Source organism: Zonotrichia leucophrys, chromosome 8 (genome assembly GCF_028769735.1).
Source record: "Zonotrichia leucophrys gambelii isolate GWCS_2022_RI chromosome 8, RI_Zleu_2.0, whole genome shotgun sequence".
NCBI classification, from domain to species: domain Eukaryota; kingdom Metazoa; phylum Chordata; class Aves; order Passeriformes; family Passerellidae; genus Zonotrichia; species Zonotrichia leucophrys.
Window position 1 is genome coordinate 12,174,495 of NC_088178.1, and position 21,529 is coordinate 12,196,023.

The 21,529-nt window shown below is 38.8% G+C and overlaps 1 protein-coding gene across 1 annotated transcript; it reads right to left on the reverse strand.

Annotated features, from left to right (window-relative positions):
* Positions 1-1,947: 1,947 nt before the first annotated feature.
* On the reverse strand, positions 1,948-21,444 carry SLC35A3 (solute carrier family 35 member A3). Its single transcript, XM_064720177.1, has 8 exons — positions 21,365-21,444; positions 11,344-11,548; positions 10,339-10,493; positions 10,116-10,238; positions 8,821-8,992; positions 6,676-6,794; positions 6,034-6,167; positions 1,948-3,940 (listed from the first exon to the last, which is right to left on the reverse strand). Exons 2-8 carry the CDS (start codon positions 11,528-11,530, stop codon positions 3,850-3,852), a joined length of 981 nt encoding a protein of 326 aa, XP_064576247.1. The 5' UTR covers positions 11,531-11,548; positions 21,365-21,444; the 3' UTR covers positions 1,948-3,849.
* Between the last annotated feature and the right edge of the window lie 85 nt (positions 21,445-21,529).

Consider the following 21,529-nt stretch of genomic DNA (forward strand, 5'->3'; position numbering starts at 1 on the left):
TAAATACAACAGAACATGCAGGGCTGGTCAGGAAATACATTCAAATATGAAAGTTACTGACAACAAAAACCAGAAGAAATGCAATGTTTCATTTATCAATTAAAAAAAATTAACAAAGTCTATTACAGTATTTTGAATTACAGCCACAAAAATAAGTTAAAAACACATACAAAAGAATTATGTACTACTAAGAGCCTGTGAGAGGCCTGTATGCACATGAAACACAAGCAAAATGAGATTGTTTTGGCTTTTTGAGGAAAAATAACGTAATAGTTACTAAAACATTGTAGTAAATAACCAAAGGTGTTACACTATAGAAGTTTAATCTAGAACATTAATCTACCCTTTACTGAAACAAATAGAAAGGGAGGTTTTCTTAAAGTTTATCTAAAATAATGAAGTTGAATAAAACTATACAATTACCTGAACTCTTTGAAAATTATCTGAATTCTTTGAGAATACATTTTTGGGCACTTGTGGATTGCTTAGAAATACAATATTGAAAGACAAGTTTATCTTACTTTATTACACTCCATTTTTTTTCACCACTGAACTGATATCTTTTGCTTTGAAGATAGTCCTAAGTTTATTGTTATCTGATCATTTACCATGTATTCCAGAGATTCTCAAATAAAACTACCAAATATCCAAGTATTCAATAAATACTAGTACACCCAATATATAAGTCCAGAAAGAAAAATCACATAATTCAAGTTATTGCAAATAAATAGCTAGCTATAACTTCTATAACTTTATAAATATTTAAACAAAATTCTGCTAAGTATAGGTTAGCCTCCTAAATATACAACTAAACTAACAAAACCATTTTCTAAAAGTCAGAAATAGTTCAGAAAGACAAGTTTATTTGTGGGAAGTTAGACTCCTACACCATTTGCTTTTAGGGCAAACTCAAAGTACATTATCCACTACCTCCCAAAACTCTGTGCTAGCTACTCCTCTTTGGTTAGTTAATGAGTTATAGACTTAAAGCTACTTAAAAAAACCAAAAATTCAAATACAGAAGTATCTCAGTGAGAAAATGTGCACATGCTCCCCAATGCAAAGGTCACAGAAATCAGTAAGCCCTCCTGAAATCCTTTCTGTTCTCACAAAGCAAGTGCTGCCTCCCCTTGCCCAGAGTCACACCTCAGAGAAGAGCCTTTCCTCTCTGTGAGGAAACACAGCTAAAAATGCAAAATCACTTTTCAGCAACAAGTCTGTGAGATCTATCCTTCTGCTGGAAAACAGAATTGGGCTGCCAAGTGAAAGCATGGAAGTCACTGATTTACAGGCAGGAGCGACTGCTCCTTTACAGAAAGGAGCTACTGTTCCTTAGTACAGCAGGCAGTTTTCCAAAGCTGCATGGCATTCTATTCCAAAGCAAAGAGGGAAAAGGAAAGACCAGGACATATGCCTGGTCCTTCCTTAAAACATCCTGGCAAATATTGACAGCTGTACCAGAAATATTAAAACCAGACTACATGTCACAGAGCTCCAGCCACGTGGTAATTGTTTGGCTTTTTTGGTCCCTTCCAGTACAACCAGCTTTAAAGTGTTCTCAACCTGCTTTTTATGTTTTTTGGAGACTTTTTTAAAGAAAGTTACCAATTATATCACTTGAACACTCCCACTACTGTGATTCACGAAATCAAAAGTATTCCTGTGTAGGGCCGAACTCCAGCTGAGAGATTGGCACCAACACCTCCCACCTCATTTCAGAGCTGTGCAGGTCCCACTCTGTGCTTGGCAGTGCCGTGAGCTGCTGCTCTATGCACACACCTCACCTCAGGGTGCACTGCAGGGGGACACGGCTAAATGTGACTTTTCAAAGATTGTGCCACATTGAATGTTATGTGTAAAAGATTTAATATTAACACAGAATGCCCATTCAGACAGCTTTGATTGCCAAGTAGCAAAGCTACTGCAATTACAACATGCTGGGACAGATTCAAAGTTCACAAAGCTTAACAAGCTCTAGGCAGAGCTCTGATATTTCTTTAATGTCTTGCTCTGATAAGACAAACAAACAAAATGTTGATAAAACATGTAATTGCCAACAGAAGAAAGAAACCATTTTTACTTGATTGACATCAGTGGAATTCTTCCTTTCCCATTTACAATACTTCACTAAGACATCTCAGAGCACTCCTACAGAATCTCCTGGTCAATCAGATGAGGTACTTCGGTAAACATTTTAAAACACCTTTCTATTACACATTTTCTTTAGTACAAGACAGATGTGAGAAAGAGAATGGAGGGAGTGGTGGCAGGGAAGAAAGGAATAAAGACATTTTTACCACTTGCCATTCTACTGGTAAGGGACTCCCAAAATGCTTTTATATAAATGCACCATCACAGGTGTCACATGAGTCACTCGACATTAACATCCATTGTGAACCTGAAAACCAATGATTTTTACGACAGGTTTTTTTTGTTTATTAGTTGCAGATTTTTTTAGTGTTTCTGACTATATGCAGATACTTCAAGTGTTCATAACAGTCTGATTAATCTAATTGCAGCAAGGTTTCTTTGTGACTTTTTTTTTTTTGCTTTAAACAGAATAACAGCATGCTTTTATATTTACCTATTGCACAATTAATTGCTTTTTAATTATATTTCCTATTACAGTAATTCCACTATTAGAACAAATAGGTCCAGAGAACCCATTTTAGTCTGTTGGCTCAAGGACTCTCAGAACAAAATAATAATAATTTAAAAAACCCCACCAAAACTCCAATTAAACCATTACATAGAAATATACAAAAAAAGCCTGGAAGAGATCATGAGTAAACAACACTTGTTTAAAAAAACACCTCTGTAATAAAGTACAGTACAGTATACAGATGCCATACCATAATATCTCCAGATGGAGCTGTTACAGACAATGATAATGCCTTTAAAATGCTTATTATGAGCTCTTTGTCTTTTGAAATCATGGTTTAAAAAAAATCTTCAGAGGCAATTTAAAGCACAAAAACTACTTTTAAGATTCTACCAAAAAGTTGATTTATAATCAGTAAAAAAAAAAAAGAATGAACATCACATCTGAGCAAGCAGCCATCACATCCCTACTGCTGCTCCCAGGTTAGCACAGTAACCTCCAGCCTGTGTTCCCAGAGTTATTCCACCTGCTCCAACACTACAGGCTGATGAAGGCTGGAGTATTCCTCCCTTTGTATTTCAGTGAGAATGTTAACATTCCTACAACAGTTTTATAGAAGCAACAGAATTAAAATACTATCATTTAATAACAGATTTCTGTTATTAAATCAGCCTTCTAAAAATATAAAAATATTTGATATTGTGAAAGTGTCTTTCAATCATACTTCAATTTTCAGTTTTAATAAGGAGTACCTAATTAGAACCATCACTTTAGAACTATGACTTTCTGCTCATTTCACGTAAATAGACAAACAGTTAAAAACATATTTACTAAGATTAAATAGAATTGAATAGCAAAAACATACAATCTGACAATGTTGTCGTGTGCTCTTTCAAAGAGTGCATAGGACATATTTCTGCAGCAGTCAATACAGTAATTCTTGTGATGCAATCTCAGTCAAAGGTGTAAACATTCCTAATTGTAGTTTCTTGGAAACTTTTGGTTCTTTCAAGTTTTTATTAGCAAGTTGCACTGGGCATTCCCCTGACATTTCCCCCCCCATCAGTTGCAGACAGCATCACCCTCCACCTGTAACCCCTCTGGCTGTTCAGAACTACTTCAGCATTTCTTCAATAGATGCAGGGCAGTCATCCTTCCCTGGCAGTGCGCAGTGACACTTCCCACACGCCAGTGCTAGCAAGGCCCCCAGTGCATGATCTCGAGAAGCAGGCTGATGAGGAAGTCTGCTATGCCTTAATGGGATTTCCTGCAGGTTTGGGATCATAACCATATAGAAAAGTAGCTGCTATTACAAGGATGGCTCCGAGGAAAAAGACACTGAATAGAACAGGGATGAAAAAAAAAAGTTTGTTTTAGTTGATGCAAATTTATTTATGCAATACAATCAAAAGAAAGAACATTTTTCCATGAGGAAAACAGAAAGATAAATTATATTTGTCCAATTGATAAAGAGCAAAATAATTTGTATGCATTTCTTTTAAAGGGATGTACAAAGCTTTTGAGGTAAGAAACTTGTAACTACAAATTCATGTATCATTATACTAACATATTCTGAAAATTAAAACTACACTTTCATGGAATTTCCAAAAGCAATCAGATCAATCCTTTTTCCCTTAAACTTTTACCTTAAGATTTATGCAAAATGGAATCAGGGGCTGAAGAAAAGCAGTTTCTGTGGTTACCCACCCATTCTTATACTACATACATCATGTTGTTGGAGCTGTGTTTGCTTTGAAGTCCAAAGCTTATGTCGAAATAAATTACTGCTGCCCAAGAACCAGTTTGCAAGTCAGTATAATCTAATTTTTGTCAGATACAGAAAGATCTGTCTTATGAAAACACAATAAAGGCATCTTTTCTATTGTGACATTTTGACCTTTCAAGTTTTTTTGATAGTTAAAGTCTGATACCAAATAACAGAAGTCAGCAGACAATCAGTACATATTTTAGAAAAGAATCTCCGCACAGACATGACATCACCAACAATTTCATCTTCTGAAGCAAATGCTAAAAAAACTGTGGCATATGATATGATAATCCTTCAGAGAATACATTTAACCTGTTTTGAGACATGGCCCCTTGCATTACATTCAAGTATTTAAGTACTTTACATCGATTACCCCTATCAAAACTGTTGATGTGACAGAAACAATTGCACAGTTTCAGTTCAAATGCATTGTTAGCATAAGCAAGGTACTAAAGATTAAGTTTGATTAACTCAAGTTAGTCAAGTTTTATCAAATGGGATCGCCTCACGTTCTACCTACTGCTACTTGGCTGTATTTAATTTTCAACATGTTTGCAGAAGCTGTTAAGTTACTTATTAATTTTCCATTTGACAGAAATTCTTAAAGCACTTTCTACATTTGTTTTAATGGGACAAGTATAATCTACTTATAATTTAAGTTCAATGTCCCCCACTTTTTAAGACTAAACAGCTATTCAATTTCCTTTTCTGAATGCTTAAGTCCTGATAATACAGAATCACAGAATGGGTAAGAATAAAAGAGACCACACTATTGCAAATATATATTTTTAGATAAAAAGATGTTTCTTTGTACCAGATACAAAAGTCATAAATATTATTCAAAATATTCTTGTGTTATGAGTACATGTAACATATGCAAGGAGTGTTGGTCAGTCATAAGTAAAATCCTATTCCTACACCTGGAAGTGGGATTATTAATTCTACACTCCATATAGGAACATGCACTGCCAAGACAAGCAGTGTTCTCAACCTACCCATGTACAAAGCCTGTGGCACACAGAGCCACCAGTGTCTGATCCCCAAAGCATCAGGACACTGTACAGGGCCTAGAAGAATGGAGCAAGGACTTCTTTTTCTTTCTTGGCTGTTCTCACTACAAAATGCGGCACTGCCTTTAGAAACGGCTTTGCCTTTGGGCTTCTGGGTGCCCTTGGGCAACTCAAGTGCTGCAGCGTCACTTCCATGGGTGCGTGACTGCAGTCACCTGTGTTAGAGCCTGTGCTGCGGGCGATGAAAGGCAGCACAGAGGCGACGCCCCTGTGCCGGGCCCGCAGCGCGGGACACGGAGCAGCCGCAGCCCCCGGTCCCGGGCCCGCAGCGCGGGACACGGAGCAGCCGCAGCCCGGGCCAGGGGCGCGGTGCCCGCAGGGGGCGCGCCCGGCCCGAAGAGCGGCCCCGGGCAGCGGCAGCAGCCGCCGGGAGCGCAGCCCCCGAGCCAGCTCGCGGGACCCCGAGGCAGCGGCTGCTCACCCGCCTGAGAAACTCACTGTTAGCTACGGGATGAGGCTAAACCTTGATGTGCAAGACATTCCGAAGTGCGGCTTGGATGGGATTTGTCTTTTATTTATTTTCGCAGTTATATCTGGTAAGCAGTATGTTTTCAACTATTTTTTTTCTAGTAATTATGGAAAATAATTCTTACCTTGTAGGGACAAAATCTTGCAGCCAGAAATAGGAGATCAATGTTGACAGTATAATGGAGAGAGAAGTTGCAAATCCCTTTAAAATGTTGTCAGCATATTTTATAACAGCAGCAATCACCAACCCTCCAAGTGCCTGGAAAAACAGCAAGGTTTGGATTCACAAACTGATAATTTGACTGAGAGCATCTGTTTTGACACCATGCACCTACTTTAGGAAAAGCTGTTGTCTGTGTTGAGGAGCAATACATTTATTTTATATTAGGAATATGTACAGTTGACAATAAATATTGGAGGAGTAGTTCTTTCCCCATTAAAGAAATTGTTGATCACATTACCACCATTAAATAAGTGGAAATGCTTGTACTGTACATTTTTAGTCACATGAGGAAGGGCATATAGAGAGATAAATTTAAACATCACAAAATAAATAATGCTTACATGCTTTTAATTTGCACAATAATTAATCACACACTTGCTACATACTTTCCAGATGTTCATTCAGAGTATGATAATAATGATAAATCAGACTTTCAAGTGTAGAATTCTCAGCACCTTCAAGGACACCCATTAGTTTCCCCAGTTATTTATAAAAGAGTAAATCCCTGAGTGCCTTCACAGAAACATGGAACACGAGGTCTCACCTGCAGAACAACCACCACCCAAGTAAGTTTATTGTATCCTTGAAAAAATCCATTCTTTGACAGTTGTTCTCCATCATAAATGTAAACACCCATCAGTCCAAATATGCTACCAAAAAACCCTGAAAGTACAAGATTGGTTAAAAAGCTACAGGTGAAAAACATGCAAACAGGTTCCTTGTCCTTAAAGGCTGCTCATGCATTTCTGATTTTAAAATTGGACCGTCACTTGCAATACCATCACATCCAAATGCAATCAGCTTGCTGTTCTCTTTTAAAAGCTATTCTCCACATCTGAAACAAGTTTTGATTGTTTCAGATAAAGATATCCTTATATACTTATCTTCCATTGCTTTCTACTGGAATGGAGAGATTTTTGTTTACGGCATATAGCAAAATTCACTTAAATGCAATTTCAGTTTTCCTGAAACTAGTAATGACTGAAGGCTGAAGTCACCCTGTATAACCTGGAGAGAAAAACAGGGAAAACACTCAGTGGAATAGAAGGTCTCTGGCACAGCAGGAGCAGCAATTAGCAGTTTGCCAATTCAGACAAGGATCTTTGAAATGGGATTCTCCTGAGCCAGTCTCAAACACCATGAATTTTTACTAGTAGAGACATAATGTCAAAAGCTGAATCTGAGGTGAGACTGTGGAGTTTTTGATTTGGGAGTCCATTGTTCTTCTATCAAAAGGGAAGCTTTTCCTAATTCCTCGAGCACGTCAGCAGCTACTCTGTGATTATGTCTGCTATAGTCCTGAGCATGAAAGGGGCAACACTTTTTTCTATTCCTTCTCTGTGAAAAGGTGATTTTCATCATATTTCTCAGCACCTGAAAAAGCCAGAATTGTTTTGAACAAAATAACACCTTCTGTTTGACAAGAAATAATTCTTTTTGTAGGCAAAACTAAAAACGTAGTTATCATTCAGATTAAACCATTTACTTGTCATTTCCAATTAATCTGTTAAGATACAGAAATACAATAACCTATTCATACATCCTTATTATAGTATTGGTGTGCATTAAAAACTGATTTTTAAAACAATTCTAATTTATTTTCCCATTATTTTCTACAGTTTTAATAATTCTCTATGGATATGAAAATGAAAACCTGGTTGGATGGACATGCAGGTTTTTTGCTTGTGTTTTAAGAAAAGCTCTACTTCAGAGCTCTTGCTTATGAATGTCTGGCTAACACTTATGGTCACGTAAAAATGCTTTAATGTATTCAAAATTAACTTCTGCTTTTTTAACTGAAACCATTTATAAATACAGGAGTAAGAAAATAAAGGGAAAAAAGATGGCTTATTGACCAACTAACTAATTACAAAAGAAGCCACACCATCTCCTGTTCTTATAGTACTGTGCTACCTTCTACCACTCTCCACACAGCTCTGATCCACCACATCATCTCATGACTTAACTTTACACTGTGGATTTGATCCCTAGTCCATCCTAAGGCACTGGGAAGGTCAAATTCTGCTCAGTGCACTCATTCAAATGTGCCATAACTAGATTTTGCCTACAAAATGTAGGTGAAGACTAGAGTGGTTAATGTATGTTAATATAGGTGATGTGAATGTAATGTGATGCACGCTGATAGGTGCACTGTAGGTACAGCTGTACAAATAGCTAAGATGAACTGGTATTTTCCATATGCCTCTCCTCAATGATTATGCACACAAAAGAAAATGACCTTTGGTACTGAAATAACAGTAAATAATTAGCTCTACTTTGTTCAGAAACAAAGCAGATTTTATAGCTTGCACTTTTAATACAAAAAGCTGCCTACCCAGGCTTGAGAGAAAAAAATACATTAATTTTAAAACATCTCAAAACACTGACTTGGAAATGTATTTTGTTTTAATCTTCCTACATTCCCTAAAAAATAGTAAAAAAAATTTCAATTAACAGTTTCTGCACAAATGTACAGTTACTCTATTAACAAAGCAATCAAGAACTAGACTGAAATCAGAAAGAAATGGCTATTAATTCCCTCTAGCAGAGTTTGAATTTTGGTTTAAAATATTTTATATGAAGCATACTAAAATGTTGGTGGTATTTTTTATTTATACATTTATTTTGCACAATTGTCTTAATGCTTCAGAATGCAGTATCTCTAACAGATGATTAAAATTAAACTTACCAAGCTGAATGTTTCTGATCCACACAGACTGCTTAGTTTCTTTTAAAATTTTCTCAAAATAAACTCCGGCAAATCCACTAGAAAAGCACGCTATGAGAACTGCAATCAGGCCTACAAACTGTGATCCTGCTGAGTGCTCCTTAGCAGGTGTTGCTTGAGAGTCTGAAGGCCACTGGATGTAAAAACAATTACATAAAACTCACTGATGAAACCAAGTCATGAGTATCTACAAAATGCAAATCTGTTTTCCACCAAGAGTAACAGTTACTAAATACAGACAATCACATACTTGAAAAAATTTGTATTTTGCACTATAAATACTTTTAAAGGACTGCAAAGCTGTAATTATTTTCCTATGTATTTGTAAGAAGTAAAATTGTGCCTGAACTGGAAGAATACTCATCAATTTAAACAGCTGCAGGATTTATATTTTAGAAGCAAGAACTGTTTTTGAATCCCAGTATGACTTATCATGGTCATTCTCTGCCACCAACTCATGCCACCCAACAGTTGTTTACCTTACAAATATAAGCACAGTTTGGAAACTACTTACACCAATTGTCTTTAAGGTAGGATGAATTGTGTTTTTCATGTGCCCCTCTTTGGTGATTGTGCAGACCAGTTAAATCTTGCAATGTGTCTAAGGCTGACTGAATAAAATGCAATGCCACGGACAAAAACTTTCTGAGGAGTCTGTTAAATACTGTCAGAGTATTTTGTTCTCATTTTTCATAATTGAATTTAATCACTGTATCTTTTTCCAAATTCTTAAATTTTAAAATAAAAGATTTCCAGGTATACTAAAATCTGCTAAAAATTCCTAGAATAGTCTCTTATCCTATGATCCTGCCCTCTGAAAACTATCAACTCTGATACCTGCACAATATATTGAGAACTGGGGCCAATTTAGGTTTTTTAAATTAGTCCAAAGTAAATTTGCCATGCTGAATCCATATGACAAAGTGAACACAGCCTGTACTGCCAGAGAAGATCTCTGAATTCCTAATGCCTGAAGAAACATGCTAACAAAATTGCTATCATTATTACTTGCAGGTTGCTCCAGAGGCCCTGTCACATTCTACAGTAGAGCACTGGGTTGCAAAAGAGGTGTTATCTTCTGCCTTTGAACCACTTCTGGTGTCCTCCAGACCTGGCCAGCTGTGATTCGCAGCTCCTGACTATACTCTGGGGCTCGTGTGCAGCTGGTAGAATCAGAAAGCTGGATAATCAGTATAGAAATCCATGCTTCTTGAATAAACACATTAAAACCCCACAAATCCCTTGCAAATATTTACCTGCACAAATGCCACTCCTGTCATCAATATTACTAGTGACAGCCACTGGTATACACCCAGTTTCTTGCTCAACATGGACACAGAAAACAATGCTGTGGTGAGAATTTTCAGTTGATATGTAACCTAGAAGAACCAGAACAGTTACTGCTACTATGCCACAATTCATGGGGTTTTTTGTTTCTTCTTTTTTTTAAACTTACAGAGAATTCCAAATATGCAATACCTGGTATGTGGCTGCATCTAGGTTTGACAATGCTACATATAGCAAGTTGTTCTGAAGAGTGTAAATTCCTGAAGGAATAGCAAGTTTAAGGGTTTCCATGGGTTTGTTAAGGATTTCATCACGTAGCACTCTGTTCAGAGTCCGTAAATTGCATTCTACCCAAAGAAACAGTAAAAGAAATAGACATTCACTAAAAGGAAAGGAGTGGAAAAAAGAGAAACAGCAATGTTCTGTTCTTAAACTGTTGCCCCTTTTTATAGCTATCACTACACCAAGACCTGAAAACACCATCTATGTTTGTTTCACTTTCACAGGCTTTGTATACTTCCTTATGGAAATATGGCTGCAAGTGTCTTCCTGCAGCCTGGAATATCAGAATGAAAACAATTATTCAAAATACTTTGAGTTAAACTTATTGAAATTGTATCAATAACTTAAGATAATATATCAGAGTACCACCGAAAAAGTGCACATTTTGAATCCTACAGAGTCATCAATATTTATGAATAGGCAATGACATTTTTAAGCTGCTGAAAATCAAACAGAAACCAGATAAATTCAGTTTTAAATATACAAAATAAAAACTAGAGTAAATGTGAATATAGTTTTTTTTGTTTTAGCTTTAAACTATGACTCTTCCTGTAACAATGAAATTGCTTCTTCCCTTCTGCATCTGCTGTTTATCACTGGTTTCTAAATTATCATTCATCCTTTGGACACACTTAAAGCTTTTCATTTTTTCCTACTTCTACATACAGATTTCTTAAAATGCCTGAGAAAACACAAACTTTGAGATGTTAACTTAAAATTCATTCCTGCCCTCCTCAGTATCCATTCTCTCAAGTAAATATTCAGTATGATTATTGTCTTTCCAAGACTATTTCTTACAAAAGGAGAAGGGAAATGCTTTGTTGTATGCCTGTACTCACATGGCTGCTTTGCAGTTGCCACTACAATACAGCATATTGATTAGGAAAATTACTTGGTGCAAAATTTGACACATACTGCTGTCTTTGTAGACTAATAGAACACAGGCCAAAATCTTCAGAAGTTCAGCAATAACTACTGCAGTAGAGGATAAGTAACGTGGTCCTTCTTCTTTCAGCGTCCGAGAATAGCGCATGGTCAGCACTAAACTTGTGGTCTGAAAAACCAGGATGCCCAAGGAAAGGTACTTTAAATTGGCAGACATTTCTTGACCTTTTCCTTTCTGAAACAGAAAAAAAGAAACAAACCCAAAGGTAATATTGCAGATATTGGGAATCACTGGTTTGTTTATGTAGGTGAAGGCTCAGAAGGTATGTTCAGGGTGAAGGTGTTTTCTGCTGGGGTACAGCAGAATGCCCAGTGCTCCTGCTGCAGGGAGCTGTTCCCAGACTGAAGAGATTTTCCCACTCTTCCAGCTCTCCCAAGGCTGTCAGGTTGCAGCCTCTGCCTTGCCAGGTGGCACCGGGCCTGCAAAAGAAGGGTGAGGGTTGGGCTGCTTTAAATGAGAATGAGAGGTATGCCTGGCAGTGAAGGGAGAGTTGTGGGAAAGCAGAGTTGGAGAGGAAGACATGGGATGGAGAAGCTTTAGGGGAGGCAGCACTAAACCTGTCCTGCTGATCATCCTGCCCAGAAAAAAATTCATTGAATATAGATGACTGGGTGACTGTAACTGCTTTCTCAGGCTGCACTGACTACCACAAACTTCATGTAGGTATAGCTGTACCATCCTCATCTCTACCAGGAACTTTCACCATGTTGATGCAGTTTTCTTTGCAATGTGTCACCAGTTTAAAGGAATAACTTATTGCAGAAGACTAACAGAGACAGTATTTTTCATTTTGCAACCACAATATATGGCAAGGTGATTTAAAAAAAGCTTGCTGCTACTCAGACTATCACATGATTTTTGCTATGCTTCATATAAAGAACTTTCACACACAGAAACTAATGCTTTCTATGAAAGATTATCTTCTACTCCCTTCATGGCCCACTTGCTCAAAAACAGAGCCATTTTTAATAATGTCAAATGAAATCAAATCAATAACTAGATGTTTACAACTATGTTTACAAGCAAAAGAAGAGTAACAAGCCAAGATAATGCATGTGGTTCTCAATTTCCGAAGTCAAGACGCAGCCCAGCTGCTGGGTGCATAGGGCAGAGCTGTCCTCGTGTTTTACACCTGCAGGCACACAACCTCTGACTCATTAACCACACAGCTTTGTCCACTGTTCAAGGAAGTGCTGCTACCTCTAAATATTTATGGCTAGAACTGAAGCAGTTTCTTGCTAACTGCATTTCTCTAGCTCAAGATGCATTTCATTGCTGGTTTTGTAGACATTTGGAGAGCTAAACTCTTCAAATATTTCTGATTTGTCCTTACCTTGTCTCTAAGCATTTATAGATTTTTTCCAGTCAAATATTCAAAGTTAAATTACCTGTACAACACTGACACTTAAAAAACATTGCAGTAACCTGCAAACAGGAGTGAATTATCAACAGCCACAAAGATATGAAGTACACATGTGTATCCTATGCAATAAAATTATTCGTCTTAAAAAATCATGCCTTTCTAAAAATATTTGTAAAAGCATACTGGCAAATAAGGAGGAAAAAGATGCCAGGATGCTGAAACAAAGGAAGAAACATACAAGGTTTCATTAAGGAATCTTAATAAGAGATACTTTTACATGAACTATAATCTCATTTAACTTCTGAAGAAACAAATACTAAAGATGCAACTGCACTGGAGCAGTATGAATCCAGCAGAAATATAAACTATGAAGGAGAAGAAAGCTGCAGACAATACTCAAGATTTGCTGTTTTCCACTGGTTCTGGTGAAATAATCCATTACATGAGGGTGTTAACTGTGGAATTATGCATCCTAAACAACAAAACTGAGATGATCTGTTAGTTGAAGAACAACCACCCTGATGTGTAAATTTGCTACAGCTGAGAACAAGGAGAAGAAAAAGAACAGTTCCTGCAAAGCGATGCAGGAGTGACATGCACATTCAGAGACCATGGTTTCTGGAGAAGTACCAGCAACACAGACAGAGGGAAAAGAAGGTAAAGAAAAAAACCTACTGAGAGAAGATACAGAATTGAATGTCACTAAAAGGCTTGCCTATGATACTAGAGAAAACTGACATTTATGTGAGCCAACTTGAACAAACAATTTCTTTCACTGTTCCCATCTACCTCATTTTTTAGTATTCAGACTTGAAAAACTGGAAATAGAGCAATGTATTGTTAAGACAAAAATTTCATGAAAGCACACATACAGATAAGTCCTTAGAACTTTAAACTGTAGGTTTTTAAACTTGTTTTTGGTTGGTTTTGTTTGTTTGTTTTTAGTTTTCAAAATGCTCCTAAACACACATATCCCTCCTGACTCAATCCCAAATTTCTGCATTCTGTCAGCCTGTGAAATGACAAAGGGGTTTACAAATGTTAAAAATCATCAGATATCAATTCTGTAACCTTCAAAACAGACAGTAATATTAAATTTAATGTTCACATTAATTTCTTTGTAAAATACAACCACCTATTTATGAAGCAGCTTAAAATGTAATTTTAAAAGTAAATCACAAGTATGCTAGTGAGCAAGTAGCAGAGCATTCAGCATGAAAATACACCAAGAAGCACAAGCACAACACTTTGATAAGCCCATAAACAAAGCCATAAGAATCCATACCACATCATTGTATTTAACTTCTGTCTTCTCTTCCTTGGAGGTCATGATAGAAAAAGGAAACTTTCCCCAATGAATCTCAAAAAGGCACCAGTAGCAGGAAATATTTCCTGCTAATGCAAGGAAATCAGTAATGCATCTCAGAGTTCCAAAAGTGCACATAGAAGGGAACCGAAGTGTCCAGCATGAGATAACTGAAATAAGGGTACTTTTAAAAAGTTGTCCTGTCAGTGGTGAACAAGACAGGCTTGTAGACAGCAAGTGTGTGAAGTTTCATGCTGTACTTACAAGCTGTTCACCGAGCAGGAACTAGAGTTCTGAAACGTACACATGCCAATAATATAATCACTCCTAAGCACACAGAACACCTCACCAGCTCTCCTGGTCCCTTCTCTTTAAAAAGAGAAGCTTATTAGCTCACAGACCTCTCCTGCAAACTGTGAACAATCCACAAAAGGAGCAAGACATTGAACTTTAAAGAGCTGGGCTGTCTTCAACTGCAGTCTCATAGCACCTTTAGATTTACAGGTGACTATCAGAGGTGTAAGAGCTCATTTGTAGCCATGAGCTCCTGCTACCCTCACAGCAGCAGCCTGTGCAGTCACAGAACAAATGAACTTTTGCCTTCAGTAACAGCCCACACCTGGACTGTCTTAAACCAACAATTACATCAAAGTTCCCACTGCATTTCCTATACAGAGTTACAGCTCAGGTTTCTCACTGGGGTCTGGATGCACTGCTCGGTACTCTGCAGGATAAAACTGTTTAAAAACTCAGATTTAGGTCTGCTCATTCAAAGACTGAGCAAACATGAACTCTGTCTTCTGAACTGTACCTTACCCTGGGGTGTGCTAAGGACCTGCACTTCCCTGACCATAATACTAACTAACTAAACAACTCATCTCAGGGACTGGGCTCGGTACCTTCTCCTCTGTTAGTCTGTGGTAAAAACATCAGTTCCCTCTGCGTCATTCCTCAGGGGTGCCAGGGACACACCCTGCCCCCACAAGGAAGGCAGCCCACACAGGAGCCAGTACACAGGGAGCCAGGGTGGCATTTACAGCCATGCAACATTGGGATTCAGTACCCACAGCTGCATAAAATTTGGATTCTATGTGAAGAGTTGTTCTCCTTGAAAGTAAAAAGGAGAAGGATGCTGGAAAGGTTCTCAGAACACAAACCAAAGCAAAGCAATCTATACAGGAAGCAATACTTTCAGCTCAAAGTACCATACTGGCCAAAGTCTGAAGAATAACTCTTCAAAAGAAGCAGATTTTTTGAAGAGGAAAATCACATATTTCCAGCTCATAATAATAATTCAAAACTGAATACATTTCTGACTTACAGATTTTCATCTCCCTTTGTAATACCTCCAACCCAGGCTAAAACTTAATATTTTACATTTTATTTTTAGTTCATCCCTACACTTTCCCTACTCAAATACCGGTAAATTCTAATATTTGCAGATGAAATTAGGCCCTAATCAATTTGACTTAATGAACAGCACACCAAGACTCCTTGATACTAATCAGTGTTTACTACAGAGCAGTAAGATTATGGGACTTTTCTTAACCTTAAGATTTTGTCTTTTAAAGATCTGATGGTATAAACTCCTGAAGTTTTCAGTTGTAAAAGTATCTACTGTTGCAAAATCCTGTGCAAAATTAAGGATTAGTCTATGAACTGATTCTATTCTTAACTTTGTAGGACTCAGAATTACAGGGAGTATCAGAGAAACTTACAGGAAAAACTCCAAGCACCCAACATTATCTGAAGAAGTAGATGAAAGTCAAGAAAAAAATTAACAGTAAATTCCAGCAAGTCTCACAACAAAAGAGTAAGTTAAATTCACCAAAAAATTTGACAAAAATAACCTCTATTGGCAACTATTTCTTTACTCCTCCATACCCCATCACGAGTAAAGTTTAATTTAAAAAAAGAAAAATAAACTAACTAGTATAATGCTCCAAATCTCCACAGTGATGTCATTACATGAATTAAATTCCTTCCAGCCTAGCTGTGAAATGTTTTTACTGCAGACAGTTTTTTAGAGTAAAAAAGCCAAGTTACAGGAGTTATTTTTCTTAGGTCTTATTCCGTTTTATGACTAATCAGTTTAACATTGCACAACCAACAAAAGGCATTTGTGTATCAGTTAAAATGCAAAGCCCAACACAGAAGGAGACAACCAGCCTCTCAAAACTGCCAAAGGCAAAGTTTAAATTTTCTGTGCTACTACACCAAATTCTCCATATGGGTTCTGCTGGAAAATAAACACTGATTGAATCTGCCTCTGTGTCATTCCAGTGGTACATGTATGGACACACTTCCGGAGCGTTTGCTTTCAAGTTAGGATAAGAGAGTAAAGAAACAGGATGGTGTTCTCATATTTCTCCAGTGAAATATGAACCTAGTGCTGACGCCACACCTGTACAAATACAATAAGCTGTCAACAAAGGAGAAGCCCAACTGGAAGGTGGAGCAAGAGAGAACTCACAGAACCTGAAAAAACTATCTTTATAAAACTTCTTTTTATGCTTTACTTACTTTCTACACGCATTGCCCTCTTCCCTGTGCTGGATAACACACAAGTAACATGTCATTTTCTGCAACACAACTACATTCCTCAGAGAAAGTTCTATTCCACAAATATTCTTTTTTTTTTTAGTGAATATAGCTTTGTATTTATCAGAAGTGGTGTAAAATACAACATATACTTTAAGTATAGAAATAAATGGAAGAAAGGAACCTCATGAAATGCAGTAAGGCCAAGAGCAATGGCCTGGGTGTGGGCTGGGCTAATTCAGGAACAGGCTGCCCAGAGAACTGGAGAAACTGGAGAAACTCCATTACTCCATAAGTGTTCAAGGCCAGGTTGGATGGGCTTTGAGCCACATGGTCCATGGAAGGTGTCCCTGCTCAGGGCAGGGAGTCAAAAACAGATGACCTTAAAGTTCTCTTCCAACCCAAACCATTCTGTGATTTTTTGACAAATATTCCACATGGTACACAGGCTGCACAGACCTCTCCAAATCTAGTTAAGTGCTGCTGAACTGCATTCTAAGTAAATTATTTGTGTGTCTGTAAATCTAACTGTCATATTTGGACTGCTAAAATTTGACAATACATTTCTTTCTCCCCTCACCACCACAAGATGAAATCTGTCATGTCACTGTAATTATAGTAATGCATGTCCTAAATATTTTGTATACCTCACTTTAAAATGTCACTACTATGTTTTCCATTTTCCTCATACTGTGAACAAGTTTCTTATTTGTTCCCTCCCATAAGCTATCTAAAATTGTCAGCTGTTCCTCCCCAAATACCTGGCACTTTGCACTAAATCACTGCAAATAGCTTTATCATTTTAAAACTTACCTTACTCTTTCTTTTGTTTTCCAGTTTATTACTCATTTTTCTTGCTGGAGACATAAAGTGCACTAAGTACACTATGAAAAAAAACAAAACTGTGCTTCTCTTGGAGTCTGTACAATTCTTCAGAAGTGTGGTAAAAAGCAAATCCTCTAGCAAAGTCTGTTCCTCACTCTTCAAGCAGAAACTGAGGAACAAAGGTTTTTTTTCATATGAAAGTTTCCTTCAGGCAATATTTCCAATTTCTCAATTTACATTTAAAAAAAATCTTTACTGAAAAGAAGTGAAAACAGAACTGCATTCAAATGGTATTTTTGATCACAAGGTGATCAAGCAGAGCACAGTAGATCACTGCAGGACCTTGCTCCTGCAACGTCACCTTGCTCCCTAGGCACAAGCGTATCTCGTGTGCTGGCACTGGCTGGGGTAGAGTTCACTTTCTTCACAGTAGCTGGCAGGGAGATGTGTTTGGGATTTGTGCTGAAAAGTGCTGACAACACAGGGACGTTTTCACTGTTGTGGAGCAGGAATTACACTTTTCTGCCTCCCAGCCCACCAGTTAGGAGGCTGGGAATGCACAAGAAGTTGGGAGGAGCACAGCCAGGAAAGCTGACCTCAAGAGACCACAGGGACATACCCCAGACCATATGGAGTCATGCTCAGTACATAAAGCTGGGAGAAGAAAGGAGGGACGAGGTTCAGAACATGCTGTTTGTCTTCCCATGTCACTGCTCCACATGCTGGAGCCCTGCTTCCCTGGAGATGGCTGAACACCTGCTTTCCCATGGAATGTGGTAAAAGAATTCTTTGGTTTGCTTTGCTTGTATGTGCAGCTTTTGCTTTACCTACTAAACTGCCTATGTCTCAGCTCACAGGTTTTCTGGCTTTTACCTTCCTGACTGTCTGCCCCATCCCACCAGGGGCAGTGAGCAAGTGTCTGTGTGGTGCTTAGCTGCCAGTTGGGGTCAAACCACAACTTTTGGCCATTTTAAAACCATGCAGATGGTTTTGAAAACCAAGCACACCCAGGTTCAGAGCAGTTACACATTAAATGGTAACTGTTAAAGATCAACCAATGATTCCTTCTCAACTTTGCTCCAAAACCTTGGCTTCTACCAAAGATAGTGGAGGATGTATCAGTAATTTACTGGCCATATATATCACTCAACCAGGAAATTCCATCACTGCCAAGTTTAACAAAGGGAATGCAATTCCATATTAACTATTAACTAAAGTTTCAATTCAGAGAAAGCTATTAATTCCCTGGGACTCAGGCAAGGTTTTCTTACATGACAGAAAACTGAGCAGAAAGGGAACTTGGGTGAGTTGTTTTATGAGCTCCCAAAGGTTTTCCATTTGTTTGTTTCTTTTGTGGGGGAAAAAAAATAGTATTCTAATCTATGTATCAGGCAGGAGGAGTAAAGCATTGTGAATCTTAAAATGTGGGATCTGTGGCTAAGTGCTCTTTAATCCCATCACCCTTATCCTTAACACCAGACCTAAGAATCCAGAGATTATATTTTTTTGGCTGATGAAAATTTGGTTTGATGAATATTATACAAATCACATATTGAGTATAAATATTCTGCATTCTGGAAATTCAGGCCCTCATTAAGCTAAATGTTAACACCAGCATTTTTTTATAAGATGAAGACTTCAACTCTGCCCAGTAGTGTAATAGTTTTATATTGACATAACAGTCATTAAGCCAAACTCTGCCTGCCAGCACAGAAATTTGATACAAGCTGCCTGAACTGCATCGCGTTTTCACACAGTACATACACTGTGCTCATTATATAGATCACAGCACAGATAGATCCCAGCAGCCACATTCAGCCTCTGCAAGCAAGGAGCCATTCAGGTCTCAGTTTCAGTTCAGACGCCCACCTCTCCTCAAGCACACAGGAGTGCAATGCCATGAACCAAGGGACTGCTGGAATGCAGCTCCTGCAGATGTATCAAGCCAGTGAAGGAGCTTGATTAAAGGTGCTGAAAGACAGAACATTGAATCTAGCTGGGGTTCAGCTGCAGCTTACACTTCTGCTATTTATGAATTACAAATCAAGTCTGGGTGCTCAAGGCAACACAGTGTGTCAAATACCTCAGTCAAGGTGACCTACTTGGAGTAGAATAACACAAACTAGATCCTCCAGGGAAAATCAATCTGTAGGCATTGCAGCATGCTAGTGATCACAAATAAAATGAGAAAACTGAACTGCACTGAAAAGATATAAATGTAAGACAAGATTCAGAAATCTAGTGGCAAAATCCTGAACTCCTAACTCCTAACCATCTGACATTATCATGCCAGATCCTGAGAAGTAGAGATGTTAAGAATCTCTCCTCCCCTCCTGAGACACCCTCCATTGATGTGATCCAGCTGTGCAGCCTCCTGAGCTCCAGCAAAGGCACACAGCCTGCACAGGAGCTTCAATACGGGGGGAACTGAAGTAACCAGTGAAGAATAAGCCCAGGTAGCAAGCGGTTCAAGAACAGTCTGGGAGAAATAACTGTCTAGCAAGCCTGTCCCAAAGATAAGTATGTGTTGTGCTCTCTGAACACTACCAAATCCAGAACTGGTTTAAGGGGACATGCGACTTGAATTCCACAGGTAATTGGCACAGATGATCCCTGCCTTTTACTCCTTGTTGCAAACAATAGTGTCACCTGAATAAGTAATTAGGCTGTGTAGGCAGCCTGCGGGATTGTTGGAGGCAGAGTTACTCCTAACAATACACTGCTCTAAAGAAAGCAAATTTATACTTAGTAGAAACAGTCTTGCCCCAAACCAGTATTTTTGCTACACATATTACTTCTACCAACCAGAACATCATGCATCCCAAACCAACGGATACTTATAGCTCAGAACTGTGATTTTCAACCACAGCTTCTCACAATGCCTAACAATGTACAAGAGAATAATGAACTACAGTTTCCAAAGGGAGAGATTATTGTAAATCTCTTTCTCCACAACTGTCACCTCCCTCAAACTCACCCTGCAGCCTGTAGCTCAACTCAGTGAACACACTGGTAAGTCAAGTGCAGTGCCTATGGAAAGAAGTAACCCCACAGATTTCAAGAAAAGCAGTCCATCACCTAATGTTAATTCCAAGGCCCACTTTGTCATTCTGCACATGAGGTCTTTAAAAAGCAAAGGTTGTCTTAGATACCAATTCTCCTGTGTAGAGACCCAATGAAAAATAAAACTTCCCACTGTGGTGCTCACTCAGATTTAGAAAGGTTTGTTGCATACCTTCTTTATGTCCCAAATAACACAATCCTCTTGTGTTATAGCTGCTCAAAGCTATGTCAGTCTTCTTCACCCAATCATTACCTTAAAATATTTTATCTGGAATCCAAGTCTTCCTTCCTCAGGTTTAAAACACAGTTTATAGTATTTAATAAAACGAAACAACTTTGGGTACCTTCTGATATTTATCTTTTATCTTTCAGTTTATTCCATAAAATGCATTATTACATTTGTTATCTCTCTATCCTCTGAGTTTTGCTTAATCCATAAGTGTTGAACCTTTAGAGCGTTTCTCATTTCAAAAACTTGGTATAAAATAATGATAACCATGCAAGTACTTGTAAAATGTGCGTTTCTGTGAACTTTACATGCAGCACCACATCACGCATAGTGAGCATCTCCTCAGCAGAGCACCAGCCAGGCAGTCACAACCTCAGCAGCACTGACACAGCTCTGGGCAGACCCTGCCCCTTCCCAACTTCACACACAGCCGCTTCCCCACAGCAACTTCAACATCACCCTCTCCCCCCTCTTGCCCAAACCGCTCCATTTCCAGCCATTTCTCTCGGGGTCCCTTCAATCCCACGCTTTCCCTCCCCAGCCCTGCTCCCCGCCCCATCCACTAACCCCAAAGGTTTCCCCCCCCCGGGCTCCCTCAGGCTCCCCCTCACGCCCAGCCCCGCACCGCTCCGCGGGGTCGGCCCGGCCGGGCTCCGCTCCCACCTGCGCGCCCGCCCGGCGGCCCCGCTCGCCGCTCACCGCCGGCCCAGCTCGGCTCGCTCCGGCTCCCGGTGCTTCCGGGAGCGGCGGTCCCGTCCCGCAAAGGCTCCGGCTGCAGCCGAGCCCCGCCCGCTACGGTTCCCAGGGCCGCGGCTGCAGCGAGAGCCG

Coding starts and splice junctions, on each gene's coding strand:
- SLC35A3 (XM_064720177.1), bottom strand. CDS start 11,530: ATGTCTGCCAATTTAAAGTACCTTTCCTTGGGCATCCTGGTTTTTCAG. Junction 6,795..8,820: donor GATCAGAAACATTCAGCTTG/GTAAGTTTAATT, acceptor TTGTACTTTCAG/GGTTTTTTGGTAGCATATTT. Junction 3,941..6,033: donor CAAGATTTTGTCCCTACAAG/GTAAGAATTATT, acceptor TGTTCTATTCAG/TGTCTTTTTCCTCGGAGCCA.